Source organism: Pithys albifrons, chromosome 2 (genome assembly GCF_047495875.1).
Source record: "Pithys albifrons albifrons isolate INPA30051 chromosome 2, PitAlb_v1, whole genome shotgun sequence".
Taxonomy (NCBI): domain Eukaryota; kingdom Metazoa; phylum Chordata; class Aves; order Passeriformes; family Thamnophilidae; genus Pithys; species Pithys albifrons.
The window spans coordinates 16,296,390-16,322,166 of record NC_092459.1 but is presented as its reverse complement, the minus strand read 5'-3'; the positions used below and the strand labels follow the sequence as shown (position 1 = coordinate 16,322,166).

Here is a 25,777-nt window from a genome sequence, read left to right as displayed (position 1 = left end):
CTCAAAATTGCTGGAGCAGAAGACTGATTATGGCAAATATATTTTCAGGTAAAATTTTAATCACAAATAATTCTCATTTACAGTGCACTCACACGACATACTAGATTATGATCTGGAAATACAGAGAATTAGTCAAATTCTATATCAAGTCTCCTGAGAGCCTGAGTGTAAAATCTAAACAACATTCTTAACTTCTACAAACAAAGGTGGTTAATAAACACTTCAAAATGATCCTATGTCAAGATATCAGCCAAGGACTGATATATCTACTTTGATAGTTTCATTAGATGAAGCAGTTTTTCTGATTCAAAATTTCACATTTGGTTTTACTTGTTTCCTTTTATCAAATATAAAACAGATGTCACAGGTTTAATCCCCTTAGTTCCTTTATTACTTACTTTACCTTCTAGAGTCCTTTTGTGCCATCAATATTTGATGCAGTACAGGCATATTTAAAAGTAATAATAAAAAAATATGCCACATAAGGAACACTACTTGAAATACTGAAAGGATCAGCAAGCTGAATGCCGCTTTGAGGACAGAAACACTGATTCCCCAAATCATGCTGAAATTGCACAATTTGGTGAAGAGTCTCCAAAATTAATGCAGATTCTAATGCTAGCAATACAAGGGAATAGAAAATAGAAATCGCAGTTACATGAACAAATATTTGTGTGATGGAGAGATTAGTTTTAAGAAATGGAGTAGTATAACCAAGACACAATACACAAAATTTAGTAAATAAATCCCAAGCAAAATAAAATGAGGAATAAAAAAGAAATTTGGAATTCATTACAAGATTCCTATACAGACAAACTGATAACACACTAGACAGCACCCCAAAAGAAATAATATAGAATCACAGAATGGTTTAGCTTTGAAGGGGACCTTAAAGATCATCTCGTTCCAACCCCCTGCCATGGGCAGAGACATTTCAGAGAGGTTAAAATTAGGAAGAAAACTGAGACAGTTACGAGAAAGTGGTTGGAACAGTGAAAATACTAATAAACACTCAAAAGAATTCCAGCAAGAGAGGACAGAATTGCCCAAAGAGTGAAAGTAGAAGAGGAAAATGCCATGATGTCTAGCACTCCCAGTATGTCAGAGACATGAAGAGGTATAGCACAAAGACGTACCACTCCCAAAGTACTTTTTCAACAATCCAAAAAGGTGTGTGTACTATGCAGGCTTTAGAAAAGAAATACTGACTAAACGTAGGTGTAATGCAAATCCAGTGGATACTATGCCACAGACAAGCTCCTGGAGGCAAGCTGTCAGAAACTCTCAACATCAATTTGATAAAAACAAACACTAATTTGAAGAAGCCTTGGAAGGCAATGTAACACCGACTGAAGTTGCAGGTGAAAAAAAAGCCGAAGTTTTCTCATCTAGTAAAGGAACCCAAAGGGCTTAATTATGAAAAGAAAGGACTAAACTATATTACATTACATTTATACTATGTGAAATCTAGCAAAATAATAACTCAAGGTGTCATCAATTGGCACACAGTCAGATGGTAACAACAGGGAAGAGTTTATGGATACCTGAGAAGTTAAATCTAGAAGTGGCAACAAATCAACTGAATAATAATCTCCCCAACATAATCCGTTTCCATTTTTAAGCACAGACACTGACTTAAATGACTATAGAAACATTCAAAGCTTTCTATATACAATCTATGACATGGCATAATCAAAAATCCATGCCAATGACACTTTTATACCTGTCTCTGAATAAGGAGGTTTTGACAATAACTGAAATTATCTGAGCAAACAATACAGTACTAAATTAAACTAATATTGAGAATTCAAAGCAGCATATAGCAAATAGAGAAATTTATATTATGCCTATATATACGAGTGTTGCAAATTAAATAGTGGGCTACATGGCATTAACCAACATGAGTTAATACACCATTATCTGAATTCAAAAACCTTTGGCTTTACTAATCACCAATTTTTCCCTTGTACACATTCACCAAATTAGCACTGCTTTATTTCAGATTACCCACTGTAAAACCAGTAGTAACTCTAGAACAAGGAAAATATTTACCCACTAGTTGTTGTTTGCACTACAATCAAGATGATCACGTTATGTTAAAAGAAAATTTCTTACCACAGCTTTGGCTGAACTTTCCTGCAAATCCCACAATAATATGTTGTTATCAGCCAGTGAAATAATCTTTTTACCATCTCCCATTGGTTCCCACATAACACTGTAAAACAAACACAAAAAAACCAACCCAACATTAAAATCAATCAGAATTTGAACTAGAAAGCCATTTTAATTCTGTGGCTTTTATCTATTCCAAAACATATTAAATCATATTCCTTCTGGTTTCCCTGAGCTGAAATTCATCCCATATTTTAAATGCAAAATCTGCCAATAACCAGCAACTTGTAGCAGTCATTTTGCATAGACACAGAGGAAAACAACCAGAAACTTTGACATCCACTAACTTTTGAATGATTTAGCCTGGAACCTCAAGTTCTTGATATATAATGTCATACATCCTTTCAGAAGGTGCACCAAAAATCATAAGCCTCAGAGTTTTGATGCAAACCTCTTCCAGTTCAGCAGCTCTCAACATGACTTAACAAGTAATTTTAATCTGTGATTCACTTCATGCTATACACAAAAGAATGCAAGGAGTCACCACTCCTCTAGTTCTGCCTGTAAGAGCAGCATATTTCTACCAGTCGCTGTGGGCAGCACAGCTAAGTATATGCACTAAAACTCTAATAAATTTGCCTGCAATAACAGGAATATTAAAAGAATAATACTTGTCATTTAGTAAGATGAGGCTTCCATACCTGACACTTTTGTAACAAAGTTGTCTGAGCTCCCAATTATTTTACTGTAACAATATAGCTGAAGGTAGAAATCAAAACTTAAGTATCCACAGGTTAGGGGAGAAACTACTTCTCATCTCGAAACTAAAGTTATTTAAAAGCATTTGATATGCTGTTCTCATCTTCAGTATATATTTGAAGCACCACCTTCTGAAGTTTGTCAAAAGTCCATGACCAGACACAAGTTTGCTAGTCTGTTTTGCTTTTCACATGAATCAATTCATTATGTGGATGGAACACATGAAAGAAGATTGCACAAACAGATGGAGCCTTAAGCAAGCAAGCCCAATATTGGGGCAGCCACTACTTACCTTCTTAACTCTGTGCTGCACACAGATTTTGCATTACTCCTAAGATGGTGGACAGAACCTGGCTGACCCCAGATCTAAAGTGATGGAGCTCCATCCAATCTTACAGTATAAAACATGAGGAAAAAAGTAGGAAGCAGCAGGTAGCAGAAAGAAGTGACATAGTGTCATTTCTTCATACCATAAGTAAAACACAGCTGATACCTTCTCAACTTCCCCTTGCTCCTTCTGTAAACAGTTTCATTGCTTTTTCCTCTGCACTTGTAGTAAAACAAGCATTAGATACAGAGGCAGATGACTGCACCTGTTTGCTGTTACAGAGAAGACAGACTATGCAGAGAGAACAGAACTATGCCGAAAATTAACATCAAGTAAACGACTAAGCTGGAACTAAAAGGGTTCATTGGCTGACTCCTCACCCACTGAACTTTTCCCTAAGGCAACACAGCAGATTAAAGAAAGGACTAGCTTCATCCTTATTATGTTGTCAATCCATGGAAATTATCTACTTATAAGTCCTTTTGTAGTGAGGTCTCTTGTATTAGGAAAAAACCACTCCATGTAGTATGCTAAGCTACCATCATGTTCTTAAATGTGTTTTAACATAGAACTAGAACAATTCTATTATTTGCTTTAAATTGGGCTCTTTTGTCTGTAGTATTGCCAATCTTATTTAACAAGAAACACTTCTGAAAAGTTGGAAACTTGGAAAAAAGTTACAGGCAATTGAAAATGAGTGTTGATAAAAAAAAATATGAGATGCCATTTCAACTACATGTTCAATCAAATTTTGCCCATGAAAATGAGAAGCAAACAACTGGCACTGCCACATGTATTTCAGAATTTCATGCAGTTGTGGTGCAGATATAACAAACAGATCCTCAAAATAGATGAAAATATTTTATGAACACACATAACAGGATAAAAAAATTAATGCACTATAACCTGCATGTAATCACAGCTGACCTGCCACAATCCCATTTTCCAACGTGAAATTAAAAAGCATTTAGGATTATCACACATCTTAAGAGGCCACTAAGAAATCTCAAAGTTGATTCTCATCCTATCTGATCATAAGTCCATCATTTTACTTACATGTTGTTGAAAATACAACTGGCATTTGGTGTTGATATATGTAGATATATTTTTAATTATAGATAATGAAACCTGGTTTGACCAATTAAGTCTAAGTCTTTTTCCAGCCAGAGATCAGTCTTTTTTCATGCCTATTGATGTATCTGCACCTTTCCTCCACTGATCACTGAACTTTTGGTTGTAAAAGCAAGAATGGAAACAATTTCTTTGGTGCTTTTAATGGTAGGAAGAAATGTCACATCTTTGAGTATCACTGAGCTTTTTTATAGCTGAATAGAGCATGCTAATTAAAGCCAGTTATAACCCAGTTGACACACTTTGGAATGAAAAGGTGTCTCACAGTCACTCTACCCTTGTGAGATGCCCATTTTACACCAGTTTAATTTTTATTTCATGAAAGTTCATTGTTTTATGGGTGTAGTTGTAGTGATCATTCAGATTTTATAATTTTAAGCAAAGATTTCTCAAATCAGCCTTTGTAACATGTTCAGCTGTATTCTGTACTCATGACAATGTTAAACAAGAGACACTATTGAGAAGGAGGGAGGTGGAAAATACTGGGGAATAAAAAGAAAAAAATTACCTTTGAAGAAAGATATAAAATTTAGAAAAAGTGAAGTTTTAGTTTAGGACAGTTTTCAACACAGCAGAGGTGGTGATAATGTCTAAAAAGAAAAACAGATAAACGAGGCAATACTATTTTCCTCAGTGTGCCAACAGTTGCTGATGTTTATGCTTTCAGCAATGGACAAGACAATTGTCAAATTCACAGTTGCCACTCAGGAACTCGCTATCAACTTCAGGGATGCTCTTTAGGTAATCCATAAACAGCAGACAACCAATTATACGTATTGCATTTTACCCTATTTTCTTATCATCTGACTCACAATACTTCAATTAAGCTTCTAGCTAGTAGTTTTTCATATAAAAAATATCCTTGTAAAGAAAGAAAAGAATTTAAAATATTCACTCAAATGCACACATGAAAGGACTATTATCTGTGTTTAATGCTGAAAAGATAGTTAACACCTTTATTAATAAACGTGCTGAGCTTTTTCAAATTAAAAACTCAAAGTCCTCCATTATAGGCTAAAAAAGAAAAAAGCAACACGCAGAATGCTTTCAGAGATGTGAACTGCAGTCTTCCACAAGTGGTGGACAAAGTAAGCATTAACTACTAAACTGTAATTACAGAAGTGACAACCATTTATTTCTGTAAACGGAAAAATTTTGCTAGACTGAAAACTCTCATGCATGGCAGAACAGAAAACACACTCACACATTTGGTAACTCAGCAGATCATTCTGCAGCCTCAGTGTAGCCCAGCAGAAAAATTCATGCATTATGAACCCAAATATCATGCCTTTGGCCATTACAAATTATTCCAATTTAAAGGCGACTTATCAGGTGATCAGGACATTATTCTAAGAGGAAAAAGATCATACCAAGGACAAACTGGAACCCACAATTCTTATTCCCTACCCAAGTACTGTACAAAGCTGACACGTTTCTGAATGAAATCAGTTTGAGCTATTTTGCAGTTATTGAAGTCCATACTGCACGAAGCACAAGTTACACTTTGTCTCAAAATTCTCAGCCATTGAGATCTAATTTGGAGTCCACCTTCTCAAGATGCAATAAAACTCAAACCACAGCTTCCTAAGAAACTAAGACAAGGTGAACTTTTTAGCTAAAAGGCTGCTGAGAAATGAGAACTGAGAAATGAAGTTAAGGATTATTTTGGACAAGATACCCAAAGACAGTTGGGCTATTCTCTGACTCGTAAATTATTTTTACATTCAGAAAAATAAAATTGCTTTACAAATTTACAAGAGAATCCCAACAAGGAGGTGACACAGAAAAATTGCTTACCTTGAAAGTATTTTTTCCTTAAATTATCATACTAGAGTATTGACACAGCCATAAACTTTTTTTGAGAAATCATAAAGCAGAATGGTGAATAAAATGGCTCATCCTTGATATTTGTATTTATTTTGCTGCATCTCCTTGCCTACTGCAGCTGTAATTAAACATGTTTCTAGTGAGAGAAAATATTATGACTCTTGCTTTATGGGCCCAAATAACTTCAGCTTTGAAAAGGTATTCACGTTTGTGTAAACACAATAAACACAGTCTGAATCCTAGGAGTGCACAATCTAACAGAAGGCATGGCAGTGAATCTGTTATAAGAAAGCAAGATATAGGGACTCACTGATTTAAAGCAGGAGCTCCTAAATATTTGTTTTGTAGAAAAAGCTATTAAATTCCTTTTGAGCTATTCAATGATACAGGTCTCATCAGCTCACAGGTGAGGCTGATTCTTCTGTGCTTAGAGAGAATCTATATGAAAAAGAGTAAGGAACCTATGAGTAGCACTAATTAGAATACAGGCTACAAAGTAGTTTTGTACCATGATCTTATTGAGGTCATCGGAGTTTCTCATGTTCATTTGGTATCACAGACAGGTCCTTAGAGCAGACTAACAATATCATGAGGCTTATTTTGCCTGCTTGTTGTCATATGTATTTATTCAAGTCAGACTAGGAACATTAGCTCATCTTTCCAGAAATAACTCTGCTTTCCAAGATATAAAAGATATACCAGATTTTTTAGGACACTGCTTTCTCCTCTAAAGTCTGCCTCTTCCTATCTAATATCCAGCATATTAGATATCCTGGATTTCTGCTTAACTTCATACTTGTGAAATAGACTGTTCTTGAGCTTGGAGGAGGTGATTCTTAAATACAAACCAGCATTTATGGATCCTTCTTTCCTCTATGGTACTTAACACATTGAACTTACTCAAGAAGATCTCTGAAGAGGTCCAAGTCTGTTCTCCTGAAGTCAAGGGTTGTGAACTTGGGTTTTCCCCTGCTCCTTCCTACCATGAACCTGAACTCCACCATCTCAGTAATTGCAACCAATGCTGGCTTTGACCTTCCCATCCACAACCAGCTCTTCCACCTTTATGAGATCCAGAGGAGTCTCTCTTCTCATTAGCTCCTCTGTCAATCAGATCAGGAAGGTACCAATGCTCTTGAGGAATGCCCTAGATTGCTTATGTCCTGCTATGTTGTCCCTTCAGCAGATACCAGGTTAAAGTCCTCCACCAGGACCTGGTCCTGCAAATATAAGGCTACTTCTGGCTGTCTATAGAAGGCCACATCCAGTTTTGCTTCCTAATGAGGGAGCCTAGAGCAGACACTCATTACTGTCAAACCTGTAGTGACCTGCTCTTCAATCCTTATTCACAAGCTCTCACTTGGCTTATCCATTCATCCCTACCCAGGCAGAGCTCCGTGAACTCTAACAGCTCTCAGAGAGGACAAATCTCCCTCTCATCATCCCTTCCTAAAAAACCTCAGGCATCTTCTCACTTTTGTCTGCAGCCGTTTTGTCTATCCAGTCTGAGAAACCAACTAATGAATTATCACATACAGACAACAGCACATTTCCTGCCTTTTAAGTGCTGCTAAATACAGTTATAACAACATCAGGGTACAAGAAAAGAGTATGACCCCAGCTTCCCCTGTTCTGGTAACTTCCATTAGGCTCAAAGTTAAAGCACTAATTTGGTTTTATCACAGTAATACTCTTAAGGACTAATGTGCTTTCAATTAAGATCAAAAATGTACTGTCATAGAATGTTTTCCATAATGTCTCTACTATGTTTAAGATAGCTTACCAGCAGATCTCCCCATTTTTTGGTGGTTGGTTTGTTTGTTTTTTTTCTTTTTTTTTCTTCTGGGTTTGGTTTTTTTTGTTGTTTTTTTTTTTGGTTTTTTTAAATGAAACCTGGGAAGGCCTTCTATTCTCCTTTATTGTCTTTTCATGGGGTGGGAAAAGGGGGAAATCTGTGTGTGTACATACTTTAAGTAATGTTTCTGACATTTTATGAAACTTCAAATTCAGTCTAAAGAATACAATAGATTAATAAAGGTAGTATTTCCTCAAAGTAATGAATATTTGATTACTTATAAAAAACCCCCATAAATATTATGACAAACATCCACAAAAATACTCTAAGGCAAATTATCATGTTTATCATGTTTTTTCCATGTCTTTCCATATTATTTAAGTGCTAAATACACATTTAGACATAGGATAGCTCTTGCAGAAGTTCTGTTAAGTTTCTATCATGTTACAATAATGAATATTTTACAGTAGTATTTTAATTATCCTACTGTTACTGATGCCTGAAATACCTTGGGACTCAATGGCTATTTTAAAGCATTTTGGAACTTCTTTTTCCTACGTGTGTTTCAGAACAAGTCCATGGGAGATATGCGTGCTGAGACAGCAGAATGCATTGTAGCTGTAGGAGTTATTTTGGTGGCATCTAAATAAGAAAAGGCCTAGAGTATATGCAGCTAAATTACCACAGGAATGTAGTGTTTTGACAGCATAGCTTATGGTATCTATTGAACTCTGTAATCCATGCCAGAAAAAGCACTTTATTAAGCATGTATCTGACTGGAGGATTTGCACATACTATTACACAGACAAATCTATTTAACAGTGTTTTAGGAAAAGTTTACTGAGAAGCTGAAATCTATTTATTAATATGAAAAAGACTCAATGAAAACATGTTTTGGACCAGAAATGTGGCCAAAGAGTCAAGTGAGAACTGTTTCAAAGAGTGTGTACAGTATAAAGATCTGATTATTGAAAGCTGCTTTTACCTTGTCCCTTAACACTAACAGGAAAATCGCTTCAAAGAAAGGAGTAACACATTTCCCATTAGCAGACATTAATTGATTACTATCACCCAGAGCTAACAACTAATACAGAACGAACAGCACAGATAGATGAAAAGAACACCCAGAACACAGATGAGTTTCTTCAAAGAAATTGGAAGGGCATGGGAAAAATGAGTGTACAGCAAGGATGCATTTTCAAAGCAGGAGGACACAAGTTGCATAACCTCTACCATCCACAACAAGCTGATCACAGAGCAGCCGCTGCCCTAGACACAGTTTCCATTCTGTTGCTCAAACAGGGCTTAAAAGAACCCAAAGTGACTATTAGGCACATGTGACATCTCAGCAAAGAAACATATAACTCTTCTCTGACAAAGATCAGTACGGTGGTCAACCTAGGAAAAACTTCTAAGTAGTGTGAATGTCTGTCAGGAAAGCACACAGAAAGCTGTCAGGTAGAAGTCCTGCCCAGCCTCTGGAGGCCATAAGATGCCCATTGTTTTTTCCATGTACTAATAAATGAACTTATTTGTGAAACAGCTGGAGTGGGCAAAAGCAATCTCTGCAGACTCATTTTTGAGGAAACACATATCTACTTTTAAGAGGGACAATCTCAATATTTTCATATGGGATTTTTCAAAAAATGGCAATATGGATATAGCATATCCTTACTCATTTACTGCTGTTTATAACAAACCCCATGGTTGGTCAGGGGAATAAAACCTAACAAAACAATATTCCTCTACATTTCTCCAGTGATTTGAAACATGTGCTTAAGAAGAAAATTATGATTGCTTAGGATCTGCATTGATACTTGAGGAAAATCACCACTTGTCCTGTTCAGAAGAGAAGCAAACCCAAGAATGATAAAGGTTTACACAGACCTGGCACAGATGTAACCTCTGACACCTCTAATACAGCAGCTGTGGATTCTGGGGGAATTTGAGGTGAAGAGACTGCAAGAAGCTGCTGGGACAGTAATTAGTGTGGTGTCACTGACCTACCTCTCTATCACCCACTGTATTCCTGTGTGACGAGACGCTTATTTTGGTTCGTGTGTGGCCTTGCTGCCTGCAAGAGTCTGTTCTTTTCTTGCCAAATTATGAAAAACAAGAACTGGTCAGAGGGACTTTGTCCTTGAAGGAGAAACATCTTGTGCACACTGAAACCGTTTTGTGGCCTGGCTACTTGCTGACAGCCAGTCAAGGACAAGTCAAGAGAAAAGAGGATGATGAAGTAACAACCACTGACCCAGAAAGGGAGACCCTTCAATACACATTGCACAGGCACAGGGGGTTTTCCAGTTACATAATGTGAGGAGGGACTGGAAGCCTCTATCTGGGCATGTGCTGGCAGACAGGCATCACAGACTGAGGGTATAAGGAAGACAGTTCCTGCTCCGAGGCGGAGGCACGTGCTGGCACCGAGGATGACGTTTCCTCCACGGGGATGCCTGCTAAGTGTGTTAAGCCTACCAAAGCCCAAGGGTGCAGCAGCCAATCATAATGGGGATTTTGTGCACACTGGGAACGGTATGTACAGTAACTAACGCATGAGTGAGTCGGAGTTCTCTTGGGGTTTGGGTTTTTTTCCTTTCCTCAGTTTTTTTTTTCCCTTTAATTTGGTATTTCTCTGTAATAAACACTATTTGCTTGAATTTAAAACCGTGGCATAGTTTCATCCTGGAATCCTTACAAATCCTCACAAGAACACTGCCCAAGACTGAGCACAGAGATGGATGGGCTGTGCAAGGCTGCAGGGCTCCCCTTCAGGTCTTGCATACATTTTACCAAATAGATGCACTTAATCACAAATGTGCAAGGATCTTTTTTTTTCATCCAATCGACATCCAAAAGACATCCAAAAGACATTTCAAATTTAACTACCATGCAGGCAAGTCTCAACAATATTGCTACATCTATAGTCATCCCAGAATATTATGCTAGAGAAGAATTCTACTCAGAGGAGTAAGTATTCTGAATAATAAATGGGGTTTTGGAGAGCAAAATAGAGTCTGACACCAAGAAAACAGGGGCACCTGTTTAAAGCTAGTTTCTCATGAACATTTAAAATACGCTTGCATAACTGATTTTTTTCACAATTTTTTTAACATTCCCCCACTAACATTTAAGCAATTCAATAAGAACTGAAAATAAAATGATCCAGTATCTATTTAACCTGCAAAATCAGTTGATGCAGACTTCAACCCTCACATTTTAGTGCTAAGAACAGCTAGAGACATAATAAAAAGGAAAAAAACTTTTTAAAATAGATCAATTTTCTTTCAGTGGGGAGAAATCTCAACTAATTTAGCAGTAAAACTAGAGAATACACCAGCATGGTGAGAATAGAAGAGAAAAACTACATTCAAGTTGGGAAGGAGAAAAATAGTACTCTACAAGCCCATTATTTTTACTTGTAGAGTAATAGAATGTCTGCACTATTTTCTGTATCATGGTTTATGAATCCAAACTAAACACAAACAACTGCAAAGACTTCATCAAAAGTAATTGTCATTTTAAGCATATGAAAACTATTGAAATTATCAGAAGTGGTCATTACTTCATAGAATCATACAATATTCTGAGTTTGAAGGGATCCACAAGAATCATCAATTCCACCTCTTAAGAGAATGACCCATAAGGGGATCAAACCCACAACCTGGGCATTACTACCACCATTCTCTAACCAACTGAGCTGACCTCCTAAAGTTAACCAAATACATACAGGAAGGTCACATAAATGAATGAATAAATAATAAATACATATTTTTTCCTTTAGTATTTTCTTCAATGTCAGATTTTACTTTCATTAAGTTTCTCTCGGCTTTACAAGATTAGAGTCAAATAAATTCTAATAAAAAAATAATAAACTAAGCACATAACACGATGTTTTATTACTTCAGTATTCAATTAATATATTGCATCTATTCCTTGGTAAATGTGATTACACTGAACAGCTTAAAGTTTTAAACTTGCACAATACTAACCACTCAAAATTACCAAAAACATTCAAGGGAATGAAAAAAGAGACTAAGTGTTATAAATTACTCTGCTGATTCTGGACATGTTTGAGGTGATGATAAAAGGGGGAAAATAAGAGAGAAAATGTGAGAAAGACAGCTAATGGTTGAACATTGAACATTTGGATTTACATATAATACATGGATTTATTTACAATAAAGAATAATCAAAGATTCAAGAGAGCAAAATCCTGTGAATAATTCAGGATCACATAGAATTAAGAAAAGAGTGAGGAGAGAAGTAGAATATATGATATAGTATAAAATTTTTATCCTTCTAGAAAGGATCAAGATATAAAACATATTAGTACTGATAAGCAGCTGTTAAAAATGCACTACCAGTGAAAACACTTGTCATATAGTAAGTTTGCAAAAAAAACCCCAACTTCCTCCATACTTCATAGTTGTAAAATCAGGGGTGGCTGATGGAAAATAGTGTGTGGAATAAGCCAAGTGTGGAAGAATTATTCTTAAATGCTGACAATTTCAGATATGTGAAGGGACAATTACTGCTTCCTGGGCAGCTGTTACAAAAAAAAACCTAAAAAGCCCCCAGAGTTCAGTTTATACACCAGCATGTGCATCTATGCTATGGATAATGAGACACACAAAATACCTTCCCAAAAGCTGCTGGCTGGAATCAGAGTGTCACAAAGGCTGAGACCAACATTACACTGTACATTTTTCAAGTGTACTGTCAACTCTGCCACTCTCCTGGGTCCAGCATATAAAGATATGATAAAAGCCCCATCTTTCATGTCTTTTTTTAGCATGCATTCTGACAAAGAATATTCAAAACTTAATTTTTTTAAGTCTGTATCAATCATTAGCAGTTGTGGTAGACTGCTCTACTGCACCCTGTGGATTAAACAACATCCTTGAAGTGCACATGGTCACGGACTCAGTGTTTTCAGCCTATGCTTTCAGAGTAAAATGGCCAGGTAAGTGAGAGAGTCAGAATAAGCACTGCCTTTCCTGCTGTGTGCGTGATGCCAGACCACCAGTGATCTCATAGTGACTGTGGACAACAGAATGCTGGTCTCACATTGAGGTTTGTTTGAAAAGTATTTACACTTTGCATTGAGGAAAATTGCTTTCCTGACTTATGGCTGGTTCTAACAATTGTATCGGGTTTAAAGTAGTTTCAAGTTTTTCTAAATATCCAAAAAATATAATAGCAAATAATATTTAAGTTGCTATTCATAGCCAACATATCAATCAGTGGGACGTGGCCCATTAAGGGACACATATTTAGCACAAAAGGCCTAATTTACTCATCTATGTGAGATGTTTCCAATATGATAGCAACAGGAACAGAAAAGCCTGCTCTGGAACAAGATACTCTAACTCAGCTGTGCTTGCATGAGATGATGTGAGGGGTATTGTTTACACCTTTTATCTCTGTAACACTGGACATTTTAAAATCTTTATGCATATGTGTGCACATAGGTAATGGGCACTAAATGGTAGCAGATATCTGTGAACACTAAATATTGAATGTCCTAGTTCAGCAGGAGGGACCAGCTAACCCTGTGTGGGGGTGATCAAAGCTGTGTATTCTACCCCCTCTATTCATTCCCCAAGGTCAATGGGCCATTAGCAGCAGCTGCCCAGGGAGCCATTAGCACCTTCACACCCAGCCGGGGGGGGGCGGAGCTGCTAATGGGCCATCAACAGTTCAACAACCCCTGGCTCCCAGAGTTAATCACCCATTGTGTGAGTCCCCACCCAGGGGGAGGGACTGAGTGCTCCCTGAGGGTACATAAGTGGTGGGTAAGAAGACCTCAGGAACTTCTCGTCGGATCCAGAGGAGCAGCAGGATCTCGACAGGAGGAGATCCCCGCTCTCGCCCAGACCACAGCCCTCGCCTGCACCAACAGGTTTTTCTTTTCCTTTTGCTCTGGACTTGGGGGAACCACAGAGGTCTCAGCACAAGGGCAAACAAACCCCCTTGGGTTTGTGCCCCAGGACACTGGGTTATACTGCTGGGGTTTTGTGAGTTGAAAGCAATTTCCCTTGTGTGTCAGTGTTGTTATTGTAATATTATTATTAAATTTTAGCTCTGACTTATAATCTCTCTCGTGGTGAGTTCATTTCCCCTGCTGGTTCACCTTTAAACCAGCACACTGAACAAATTCAGACAGCACATGACAAAATTGCACATGGAGCTGTAATTACAGAAAAAAATTATTTGGGGCATTCACTTAAAATCACAGCCTGATATAAAGCAGTTACAGGCCCTATATTCCTCCTTTAATGATCAGGCTACTATACAGTTCTGGTATTCCAGAATTAGATAGAAACAGATTAAAGGAAATTAAAAGACAAAAAGGACAAATCTTAGGGGGTAAAAGGTAAGGATTAAAACAAACCAAAAAATCCTTTCCAACATAGTTGAGAAGATTAATTATCAAAAGGTTTCAACAATAAACAGTGATCTGAAATAATAAGAATTATAAACAGGAGTATTCATATGAAAATGTGTAGCAAAGAAATAAAAGATACTACTATGAAGAAATTTAACATTCGGGAAGCCTATGTTTTAGAAAAAAGTGTTCTATACAATATACTTTTGAATGCATTCATATGTCCTACTCTGTCCAAGAACCACCTATATAAATATTACCTTTAATTTTTTTTAGTTGAATTTAAGGATACAAGGTTCAAACTAGAAATCTGGGGCTAGAAATGGATGCCTAAAACTTATGATATGACATGTTCTTACAAAGTAAAGAACTTGCAAATACACAATGAATGAATTTAACTTTCTTTGCAATAACAGAAAGGAAAGAGAACAAATCCCTGTGATTATCCCTGCCATACTGCAGCTCTCCTTGTGTTGTCTTAGGCAACAGATAAAGAGTTCCAGGCTCCATGGAATATAATGAATTCTCATCCTTAAACAATAAATTACTCACACTTAAGCCAAATCAGCTGAATGAAGACTAAAAAAGAAAGGCTGAAGTGTAACATCAAATTTATATTCCATAAAAAGATTACAATACTAAATATTTTAACTTTGTGCAAAAGTGGTTTTAGATGGGGGCAGGTGGGAAAAAACACATTAAAACAGTACACAGGCTGTTACTCCATATGTGTTTGCAGGACTATAATAAATGTTTTTAATCTATGAAACATCTGGGACTAAAAATCCAATTTGTACCTTTTTTAAAGATGGAAGAGTTTTAAAGTGCATAGCATAGCTTCTATAAAATAAATCTGCACAAAACTAAAAGCATGGGTCTATCCTTTAGGCTTTTTCTAGGAGTATAAAATATGCAGAATCCTACCAGGCCATATTGCCATGGGCTGTGTTGTCAAGGTGACAGAGTAGCTCCAGGGTTTGAGTGTTGCTTGATGAATCATCAGGGGATTCATGACTGCCTGATTCCAATTCCTTCGGCATCCTCCAAACAGCAGCACATGTCATGACTTTAGTGTCTGAAGCTAAGCAACAGAGAATAATGTCAACAGATCACTGTATGGGAGACGTATTTTGTATACACTGCATCAACATTTACACAAATCTATAAGCAATGCGCATCTGCTGTTTGAAATATTTAAAAATATTATACCAAGATGAATTCAATGAGCGCAGAACATGGTTACAGACACAGGCCTCAAGTTAGCAGTCAGGTTGCTGCAACCCTCATAATTAGCACACATGTAATGTGCTTCTCCCCGAATAAAGGCAAAATTAAGTGCTCATGAAAACTCTTTGGGAGGCATTTTTTTCAAGCTTCATTCCCCATCCTACTGTTAATGAAAACAACCCATAAGTCACACTGCACAATTCCTTAACAGTGAGGATGTAGAGATCATTTAAACACTTTTCCTTTCAAGGGCTGTCTTCAGTTCAATCCAGAGCATTATCTCATATCCCTTACTACCAGTAACAATTCATTACAAAATTAGGTTTACCAAAGAAGTACATGCCTCTAATCCTAGCAAATAAAAACAGTTTCTGAAAGACAAACCGACCTTACATGCATATAGCAAAATATTACAATTCATAAAGAACAAGGCAACCCCGTAGATTGAGGAGAAAATACCATATGGTCTATGCACATATGGCATTGCCCATCACTCAATACAGCAATTTGTAGCAGTGCAGAACAGGAGGAGACCAGAGCAGCACTGCGTATGTTCCTGCTGTTCCAGCCACTGGTCCAGCGTTCACCTAAGGCAAACAGGTTGGAGTGATCCTCTACAGCAGAAACAAAGAAACCAGCACAGCTACACTAAGCTAAGGAAAAGCAGGGTGAGCAACTGCCTGCTACAGCATGTGTTAAATGAGAAGTCCAGACGGCAAGTAGCAACAAACGACACGTTTTCTGTTCTGAGGTCATTTCACATGCCTCTTTCTCCGAGCTCTACCTCCAAGAACAATTTAGCTGATTTTAGTCAAGAGTGTCTGATTACAGAGCCATGAGCAAACATGACCAACTTCCATCAGTGGAAAGAAAAACAGGAACAATTGTAATGAGAGTGTTTTCAAGAGGAAGGAAGGTGACTGAAAAGGCTTTCCTAGCATAAAATGGCACTAATGGAGGAAAAAAAGTGTCTATTATAAAGGTCACCAATTGAAACATTCTGTGTGGAAAAAAAGGCGCCCAAACAACACAGAATACTACAGAAAGCAAGTAATACATAGCAGGCATACAAAATAAATAAAAAAGTAGTTAAGTCAAACCTGTGAGAAGGAAACAGTTATAGTAACAGGAGGACTTTATATGAATTCAGAACACACAAGCACTGGATACTTAATAGATCAAACTGAATATAAAACATATGTATGAAGCACATAATTTTTCTACAGTAATTTAGATATACAAGTCAAATACAGTATCAAGAGATCCTACATCTAAAGATGACAGATAATCCCTTATTTATTAACACTTAAATTGAACCTTTATAACTGAGCATGGCAACTAAGCAGCTATTTTCAAATCATTTCAGGCACATCATTTACTCTAAATCCATGTGTCATTGAAGAAAACGAGGAAGCAGCAGCAGATGGCTACTTTTCCTTAGCAAAGGGCAAATGTGTGCTTTGTAAGCCATGCAAGTAATAAATAAGCTAAACTCAGAGTTTGATGATGCTCAGGTAAAGTGACAGACCACTTTCCAGCTGTTGAATGACCATTCATCTTGAACAACTGTATGCACATCGTAAGTTTTCTGACTAATTTTAAACTTAGTACAAATTCTAGAATTAGATACATGGCAGAAATCTGTAGAACAAAGACTTCATTCATAGCATTACTAATTTATCCTTTGATTTTTTTATTTACTTATATACAGTTCTGACACTATTAATTCATAGATGTGTGAATCCAAAATGGAATTGTCACAGCCACTCACAGAAGTAATTTTAGATATGGCTGGCCTTAAGGAAGGCTTAATTTCCCTTTATATAAGGAACTTTTTAAAAGAACCCATTTTCTCCCTTTTCAAAGAGGGCAAATTTAAGTGTGGAGTGAAAATGTCACCTCTAGGACAGAAGAAACAGAGCTTTTTCTGGTTCACAATTTCTCTTAATCAAATAAGCACTGACTACAAACCTACAGAAACACAAATATACAAGCAGTAACTCTCACTACATAGAAATCAAAGTCTGACAATAAGCTTCTTGTGGCCTTATGACAAGCTCACTTACAGTATACAGTATTTGTGGCATTACCCATTGTTATGGTTTAAGCTAGGCCTAAATTTAGGCTTTAGTTTTCAGAGTAGGCCTGAGATAATCAGCTGACTTGAGCTGGTCAGGGCAGCTAACAGCTGATTTATACTGGCCAATGGTATTCCATACCATATTCTGACATCATCTCAAATATAAAAGCAGGTGTAGGAGGGGCTTAGTTCAGTTCCTTTATGGCTTCTCGTCTGGGAAGGACATGTTGTGTTGTTTTCCTGCTGCTACAGTATCTTAGGAAAGTAAAATGTTTGTTCTTAGTGTTTGTCTCTGCTTGGGTCTGTCCCTGAGGGATTGAGTTCTCCTGAGTGATCTGTAGCTAGAACGGTGAGATTTGTGTTTGATGGGGAGTGGGGAGTTATCGTTTGTTATTTCTAACTTGTGTAAGTGTGTGTTATATTGTAGTCTTCTTTCAATTTTCTCTCTTCTGTATAAATATATATAATTAGTTTAAGTTTAAATCTTAGAGGGTTTTTTTTTTCTCTCTCCCTTTTCTTAGTGAGGGCAGGAGGGAGACAGACACTGTACTGGGCAGTTGGCATTTTGTCAGCTCAACCCAAGACACCCATATAGCCTTATGTCCCAGGTGACCATATTAAAATTTGAAGATCCAGCGTTACTAGTTAATTTTGCTACCACCTCTGTAGTAACATTGCTTATCTAGAATGCCTACAGGCAGTGAGAAAATGCAGGTTTCCTCATGTTTTACTATATTCACATCACACTACTCCACATATGCATACAAAATGACAAAGTTTTTATTTACCAGCTCTCATATTATTTATTAAAACTGTTAAGAGACCAATATAAAAGTAATATTTGTGACAATGCCACTTATTCTGTAAAAGAAAGAAAAACAAGCTAAACACATAGCATCTCTACATCTGCTTCTATGCCTTCCTTAGAACACTTTACATAGTTGGAAACCACTTTTGTATCCCTACTTCATAATGAAACCAGAATTATTTATGCAAAAGAGAACAGATAAGGTTAAGCTAGATTCTGCTGCAGTCTTATCACTGAGTGTATTGAGAAAAATGTTATTAGGTTAAACTGAGTACTATTGAATTTTCATGGAAAACTACTGAAACGTTTGCAGCAGCAGGTGTCCCACTGTATTCCTCAAGCATTGTTCACGTAAAACGATTCAAGAATGAGAAAGAACTGCTGAATCTTTGTCACATTTGTTCTTCCTCATTAAAGAGGAATCTCTTGTCTAATTCATCATGCAACTTCAATACACCTTTTGCTAGGTATAGCTAATAATGGAGCTAGATATACTGTTCCAAGGGTAAAACCCCCACTAAGCACCATTTCCACAAGTCCATCAAGACTATATCCTGGGCAGGGGATACCATCTGCTAGAGTGCCTCTACCCATCTACCTAGTTCTGTTGAAATGAAGCAGGCTTACAAACAAGCAAAACAGAATTTAAACAAGTAATCCCACACTTGGACAGCACTGGTAGCAATAAGGGTACAGGAAACCAACTTTGGTGAGTTCAGCCAAAGCTTAAGAGATAAACATGGCTACAGAGCATGAGGCGATCTTTAGATGCCTACTTTACAAGCTGAGCAAGTGAGAAAACCCTCTGCGTGCAGAGTGTACAATTTTAAAAGGGTCACAACTTGGTCAAACCAATACTAATTTTCACTGCAGCATTCAAAACGACTTCTCAATGAGGGCTATTTCCATGACAATTTTCAGCTGGTACTACCAGCTGGTTTCAACACAGGAAAAAAAAAAGTAATAACTGTAGACAGGTGGAACATCCTGTTTATCTTCCTCCAAACACTGTTGCCCTTGGAGAATTGCTCAAACTGAAAGTAATAGCCTCTGAGAAAGAAATAAGCCTGGGAAAAAAATATCTGCCTGAAAAGTAAACATAACAGGAAGTTATTAATGAGAGTTCAAAATGAAACACATATCCAAGGTTAACTACAAGTACTTGTTACTCCTTTATAGAGTTATGTCACACACAATCCATCAAACACTGCGCTGCTGCTGCTGGAACACAGCAGCCAGCAGACATTCCTTCACACCTATATAATCATTTTGGGGCTAGATGCAAAAAGCAAAAAAGGTGTATATAAGAACACAGATTGCTGATTCCAGATGCTATACATTTGTTCAGGACACTGAAAGTCATTCTTGCCACTGGGGAAAATTACAATTTTTTTAAGGATTTGCAGTTTTTTAAGCTAGAAGGGATGGTCTATGCCCTTCACACAATGCTTGATTTTGCATCAGCAATTTCTACAGTTGAAGACTTACATAATAAAAGTGAGCTCTGTCACATTTCTAGATTAAGAGAGAACCTAAAATTTTAAGTAATTTAGCATTGTTATAAAGATGCCTTCAGAAAATGCCACAGACTACAAAACTACAAAGAATGCAGCTGAACATCAGGTTCAAAAATTTGTTCATACAGACTTGTTAATCTATCCACTCTAATAACAGCTTGAAAAAGAAGTTAATGTGCAACATAGTACGAAAACATACTAAGAAGCCAATTGATATCTGGACAACTGACACAACAAATCAGAATAGATGAACAAGATAGTAGAGTGTCATCACAGAGAGTAAGTGTTGTCACTTAGACCTCTATTTGATTTTTTATATTATTAAGAAGAAAATGTCACACTTATGTTGGAACTGATTCTCCAATTGAAAACAACCAGGCAGTTTCATTTTCTCACGGTTTATTGAAATGCTCCCTCCTCAAATATATTTTTTGTATGGAAGCTAGAGAAAGAAACCATTCCACTCAAAAGTTAGTGGTTTGAGTTTTAACAAGAAGAACAACAACAAAAAAACCCCAACCAACCAAGCAAAATCAACAAGAACCCTCGAAACAAAAGGCAAAACAATCCCACCTCCGCTTCGGAGACACTTTTATCAAATATTACTAAAAGAACCATGAAATGTGAAAACTCCAAAAGGAAGATATAGAATATAAAAACCAAATCCTCAACAGAACTGTGGATACTACACAGTTTCAGCAAGCAAGAGGTCTGAGTACATGCAGAAAAACACCAGCTCTGCCTGCCTTCCTCTTTCAGCTATGGATTGACACACATCCAGAACTCACTAAAAGTCAGTAAGTACTAAGGCTTGTCCACATTCTGCCTGCCAACAGTTCACTCACTGAGTCCCTTCTCCAAAAGTGAAGCTATGGACACATTAGGAAAAAAATAGAGGAGAAACTTATTTTAAGAGGACCAGTTAAAAACAGTATCAATCTTTGCTATTTGATAAAAAAAGCTTAAAACAGTATTTTAATGAGTTAACTCCCCTCTTAAGCAAGCTGTTAAGTAGGTGTTGCCATAGTATAAATAGAGAAGTGTAAGAATGGAGTTAAATGGACATACAGGAAGCACTACCACCTGCCCCTCTCCCCCTCCCCAACATACTTCAGTGGATCTTGATCCCAGTTATACAGGTCCACGTCAGCCAATGTTACAGTTCACTACTGTTCAATCATCCACCTTTCATTCTTCTGGTACTACTTGCTGAATAAAACCCACCACACCACTGCAGTCCTGACCTGCCAGAAGCTTACAACAGACCAAATCTATGTCCACACAGTCCTCCATAATCATATCAATTTACAAAGCATTTTAATCTCTGCATTCAATCATTCTTTATGGTCTTTCTTAATTAAACACATATGATGAATCACCCTTGTTTTTCCTTCTACCAAAATCCAAGCCAATAATTGCTAGTCTCCCATTCTCTTTTTTTAATAATTCCAAAAGACATTTTATATGTACACTAGTAATTTAATATTTTAAAATTAATTCTCTATCATCAATAACCATTGTTTCATTTTACTTTCTGTTGTCATTCTACTTCATTCCCCTGTGTTTAACCTCCAAACCTGAATGACAATACTTCCTACATCACTGCCTGCAGACACTCACACTGAAGCTAGAAGAGCTGAAGTATCAGTGCCTGACAGAGTTTGCTCTTTGATCAGCTCAGGTGGTGCAAAGCCAGCTGGCTGCAGTTATTCTGTTACCCTGGGAACAACAACTGAAGTGTATTCCTCCTAAATCTGCACAGGAGGCCCTTCTGCAGCATTGCCACAGCAGCTCGTGCTGTGCAAGGCTGAAGTGGTGAAGCTGCTATAGCTACAGCCCAGCTGGTGCCCATTAATGCTCTCGGTATGACAGGAGCAAGCTCATGCTCAAAACCCTCCCTCTTTCCTTTGACAAACAGTTATCACTCTTCCTTATAAATCAATGTAAACATCCTTCTCAGAGTTTAACAAAATGAAGAAACAAAAAACAAATTACTCAGATATGCATATGATTTTAAAAAAAAACAAAACAAGAACTTGTAGCCTTTTTAGTCAACTCATAAAAAGATGGACTGTATTCTATTTATTCCACAATGTGTCCTTCACAGCTGAAAAGAAACAATGCATCATTCTTTTCCCATGTTAGTAATTTCATTTTTTGTCGTACAAGCCTGTGTAGTTTTTGATTTTGCATTTTTCTGAAATACATGTGGTGAGATATAACGTAGGAATAAAGACCCACAGGCAGTTTAACTTTTCTTTCCATTACTTAAATGCACTTTTAGCTACCAAAAGGCAGCCTTTGATTTTCAAAAACAAACCCCAAAAAACAACAAAAAAACCCATAGAAAACCCCCATAGAAACATAGCAGCTCACTTTCTCACTTTTTATACTGATAAAAGCATGTTTTCATTGGAGACAAAAGTAGAAGTTATCAGTAGAAAAGCAGTGACATACAGCAGTCCACATATATTCATCACAGGACACCTTTGGTACTTGGCTGTTGCCCCATTACTCCGACCTGTGGAAAGTGCTGCATAAGCTGCACCCTTCTTGTTATTATTCAGGCCACGGTGACCATAAATTCACATTTACTGCACAACAACACAACACAGATACAGGCTTAAGTTTCTAGACAACATACTCCCATGTTTGCACTGTGTATACTGACACCTAAGGGGTTTTTAAAACCTCACCTGCTACACACGAACATAGAGTCATCTACGAGTGTGCAAAGGTGTGGGGTATGGCATGAGAGATGGGCAAACCCGTTCTTTTCTATGGAAAAACAGGAGACAAAATATGCAGAAAGGAGGCAGTCCAATTGAAAAAGGCATAAATGGCACTCTTTTGTACTTTGATGCTTCCTATGCTATCCCAAGGTGATTTGAGACAACAGTCCAGCACAGACCTTTTTTGATTATATACCCTGGAGATACACATCTGAGGGAGCTGAAAATTTACTGAGTGCACTTCTGGAACTCTGCCATATGGGGACAGCCCGAGCAAAGAACTGATAAGCTGAACTCTGCTCTTCAGGCAGAATTTGGCTGCAACACTGTAAAAGTCGCTCAGCTGCACAAATAGGCGTGCTTTCTTTCTGACACTTCACATGCCCAGATCTCATAACTCACAACAGTGACATGTGGCTTGTTTGATACCTCAGATATGACTCTCCATGTATTTTAATACAGTAGAGAACAATGGAGAGCACTACATGCTTTTATTTGCTTGCAGTGATCTTTCTGGCATTATTACCACCAGCACACTATAATGCAACAGTGGGAGCCATACAAGCAGCAAGGTATTGGCTGGACATATAAAAGTAATTAGTGAGATTTTCTGTGCTGAGGAGACCTTCGCAATACCCTAATAAAAGTTAGTGAACTGTATTTATGTGTTGGTTTCCATCATCACTAAGCTAAGTGAAGCTGAACAGCATTGTCCACATTGATACTTTCACACACACAGAAGGAGTCTAGTGAAGGCAACTTCCATCACCAGCAAAGCCATGGCAGCTGTCAGTGAAGTCAGGTGAGATGACACCAATGCGCCATCATTCCCACTTGATGTTTCATAAGGTATTAAAACACTGCACTCCTTAACAAGTTCATGGGAACTGAAGATCACTTATCTCACCACTGAATCAGGCACCTTAATAGACAGATTCATATTCAAGGTTTTATCTAAAAACCCTTAAGCATCCTCATTCTACTCCATAGGAGTTCGAAAGACTAATAGAATGACAGTTCATAGAAATCTATCTCAAGTAGGACAAACACCACTACATCCAACATCAGCAGTTTACATGGCTGCCTCAAGCTTGATAGACCAAGTTCTAAGCACTAGCTTGATTTGAAAAGTAAGTCACTGCCCCTCATACCAGTCTTTTCCAGGCTCTCCCCTCAGTACTTCCTCCCAGTAGAGACCCCAGATGTGTGGCTACTACCAACACAACTTTCTTCCAGCAATAATTTAGAATTCAAAGCTTAGATCTCAGAATCATAATCTGCTTATATCTTTAACTAGCCAGTCTGGGGAGCAAGATTACAGATGTCCTCACACATGAAGCAAAAGTAATTAATGGAAGAATATAAACAACTCTTATCTAGATACACTATTTTGAGATACATTAAATTTTCTGTTCATTAAGTCAGTTACAAATGTTGTAATTAAAAAATAAAACACTACTTTTACTAATACAAGAAAAATGAAACTTGTTTGTGTTTCTTCTTCGTTGAATTCCACTTACCTGACATCTCAAGGTATCAACAGCTAGCATATCCAAAAAAGTCCAGAGAAAGAAAAAGAATGATTACTGCCCTGTGCTAGCCAGCAGTCTTCTCAAGTGGGGGCATTCAATCATGTTGTTCTTGGTTGGCTCCTAATGACTATGCAGTTCTCCTCATTTGTCTACAACTCAAAAGTACTCATAGGAGAGGAATCCCACCATAAATTCTTTATTACTGAACTGAAGTGGAGAAAGATATCTGACTCCTCACACGCGTATAATTGAAGAAACAACATAAAAATGTAACCAAATAAAAGCAAACCCAGAAATACCTTGGTAGTCGAATCTTCAGCTTATAGATGGGATACAACTCCTTTGCTAGTACCGACCAAGTACACCTCATGTTTATTTCAAATGCAGAATATTACTGAGGTGTACAATCCCACTGGGATCAGAGGCATGGATCGCTGGGAGGGACAGATCAGGAAGATGAAAATTACCCTTTATGAGCATCAGCAACAAGAGTGCATGGAAATCTGTGGAGGGATGAGGACCAGCTGAGGTATTATGGTTTGGGAATAGAAGGTAGACCAACGTGGCAACATGCAGTTGGCATCTGCTTTAGGAATAATGAAACGAACCTGACAACAAGGACCCTCATATTTATAGGTCTTTGTCTTTAAAGTGCAGGACTCTACAACCTCAGTGTACAGCAGAGAAGTCTTTTCTATCCTCAGATTCAGGGATCCCAGGTGCCTAAGACCAGTGGGAAAGTCTGGTGTAATAAAGATTCACCTTCTATAGAGAAACATCAAGTTAGGGAATATTTAAATGAATTGGACCCCAGCAACACATCCATCAGAGCTGAGGAATGACCAATGTATTTATAAGGTCAGTTCTGATTATCTTTGGAAGGTCATGGCGATGGAGAGAGGTTCCTGAAGACTTGGAGAAAGTAAATGGCACTCCAATATTTAAGATGGGCAAGAAGGAGCTGTAAATTAACCAGCCTCCCCTCAGCATCCCCCAGGAAGCTGACAGATTAAGTGAACCTGAAAAACACTTCCAAACAAAGGGATGGGGAATGCTCAGTACAGATTTATGACAGGGACATCATACCTGAGGAACATGATTGCATTTTGCAATAAAAATCCAATTAAAATATAGGCTTGGTAAACATGGGGAGAGTAGTTGATGTTATTTACTTTTCATAAGCCTTCAGTACCATCTCCCATAATATTCTTATAGACAAGCCAAAGCAGAGGAAGACAATGTGTTGGGATGAGAAGTGGTTAACCTGCTATTCTCAAAGGGTTGCGATCAGCGGCATGAAATTCCTCTGGAGGTCAGTCACTGCTGGTGTATCCTGGAGCTGACAGTGGCACCAGTATTGTGTGGCTTCTTTATTAAGAGCCTCAGTGAACATCAGAGAGACAGCAAAAGGCCAGAGAAACAGACCAATTTTCAACAGGGATCTCAAAGTTCAACAATGCTCTGCAGAAAGGGCCCCGAATGTCCTGGTGGCAGCAATTAGAGCATGAAGATCATTGGGAAATGCTTTTAGTCTACTA

General features: G+C 37.6%; 1 protein-coding gene across 1 annotated transcript in view; it reads right to left on the bottom strand.

Moving 5' to 3' along the window:
- EIPR1 (EARP complex and GARP complex interacting protein 1) overlaps positions 1-25,777 on the bottom strand; it is a 70,552-nt gene that overhangs the window by 23,073 nt on the left and 21,702 nt on the right. Inside the window, exons 4-5 of the mRNA XM_071548393.1 lie at positions 15,268-15,424; positions 2,116-2,215 (exon numbers count right to left, since the gene is read on the bottom strand). Of these exons, the coding sequence (XP_071404494.1) occupies positions 2,116-2,215; positions 15,268-15,424 (257 nt within the window). The remainder of the gene's footprint in view (positions 1-2,115; positions 2,216-15,267; positions 15,425-25,777) is intronic.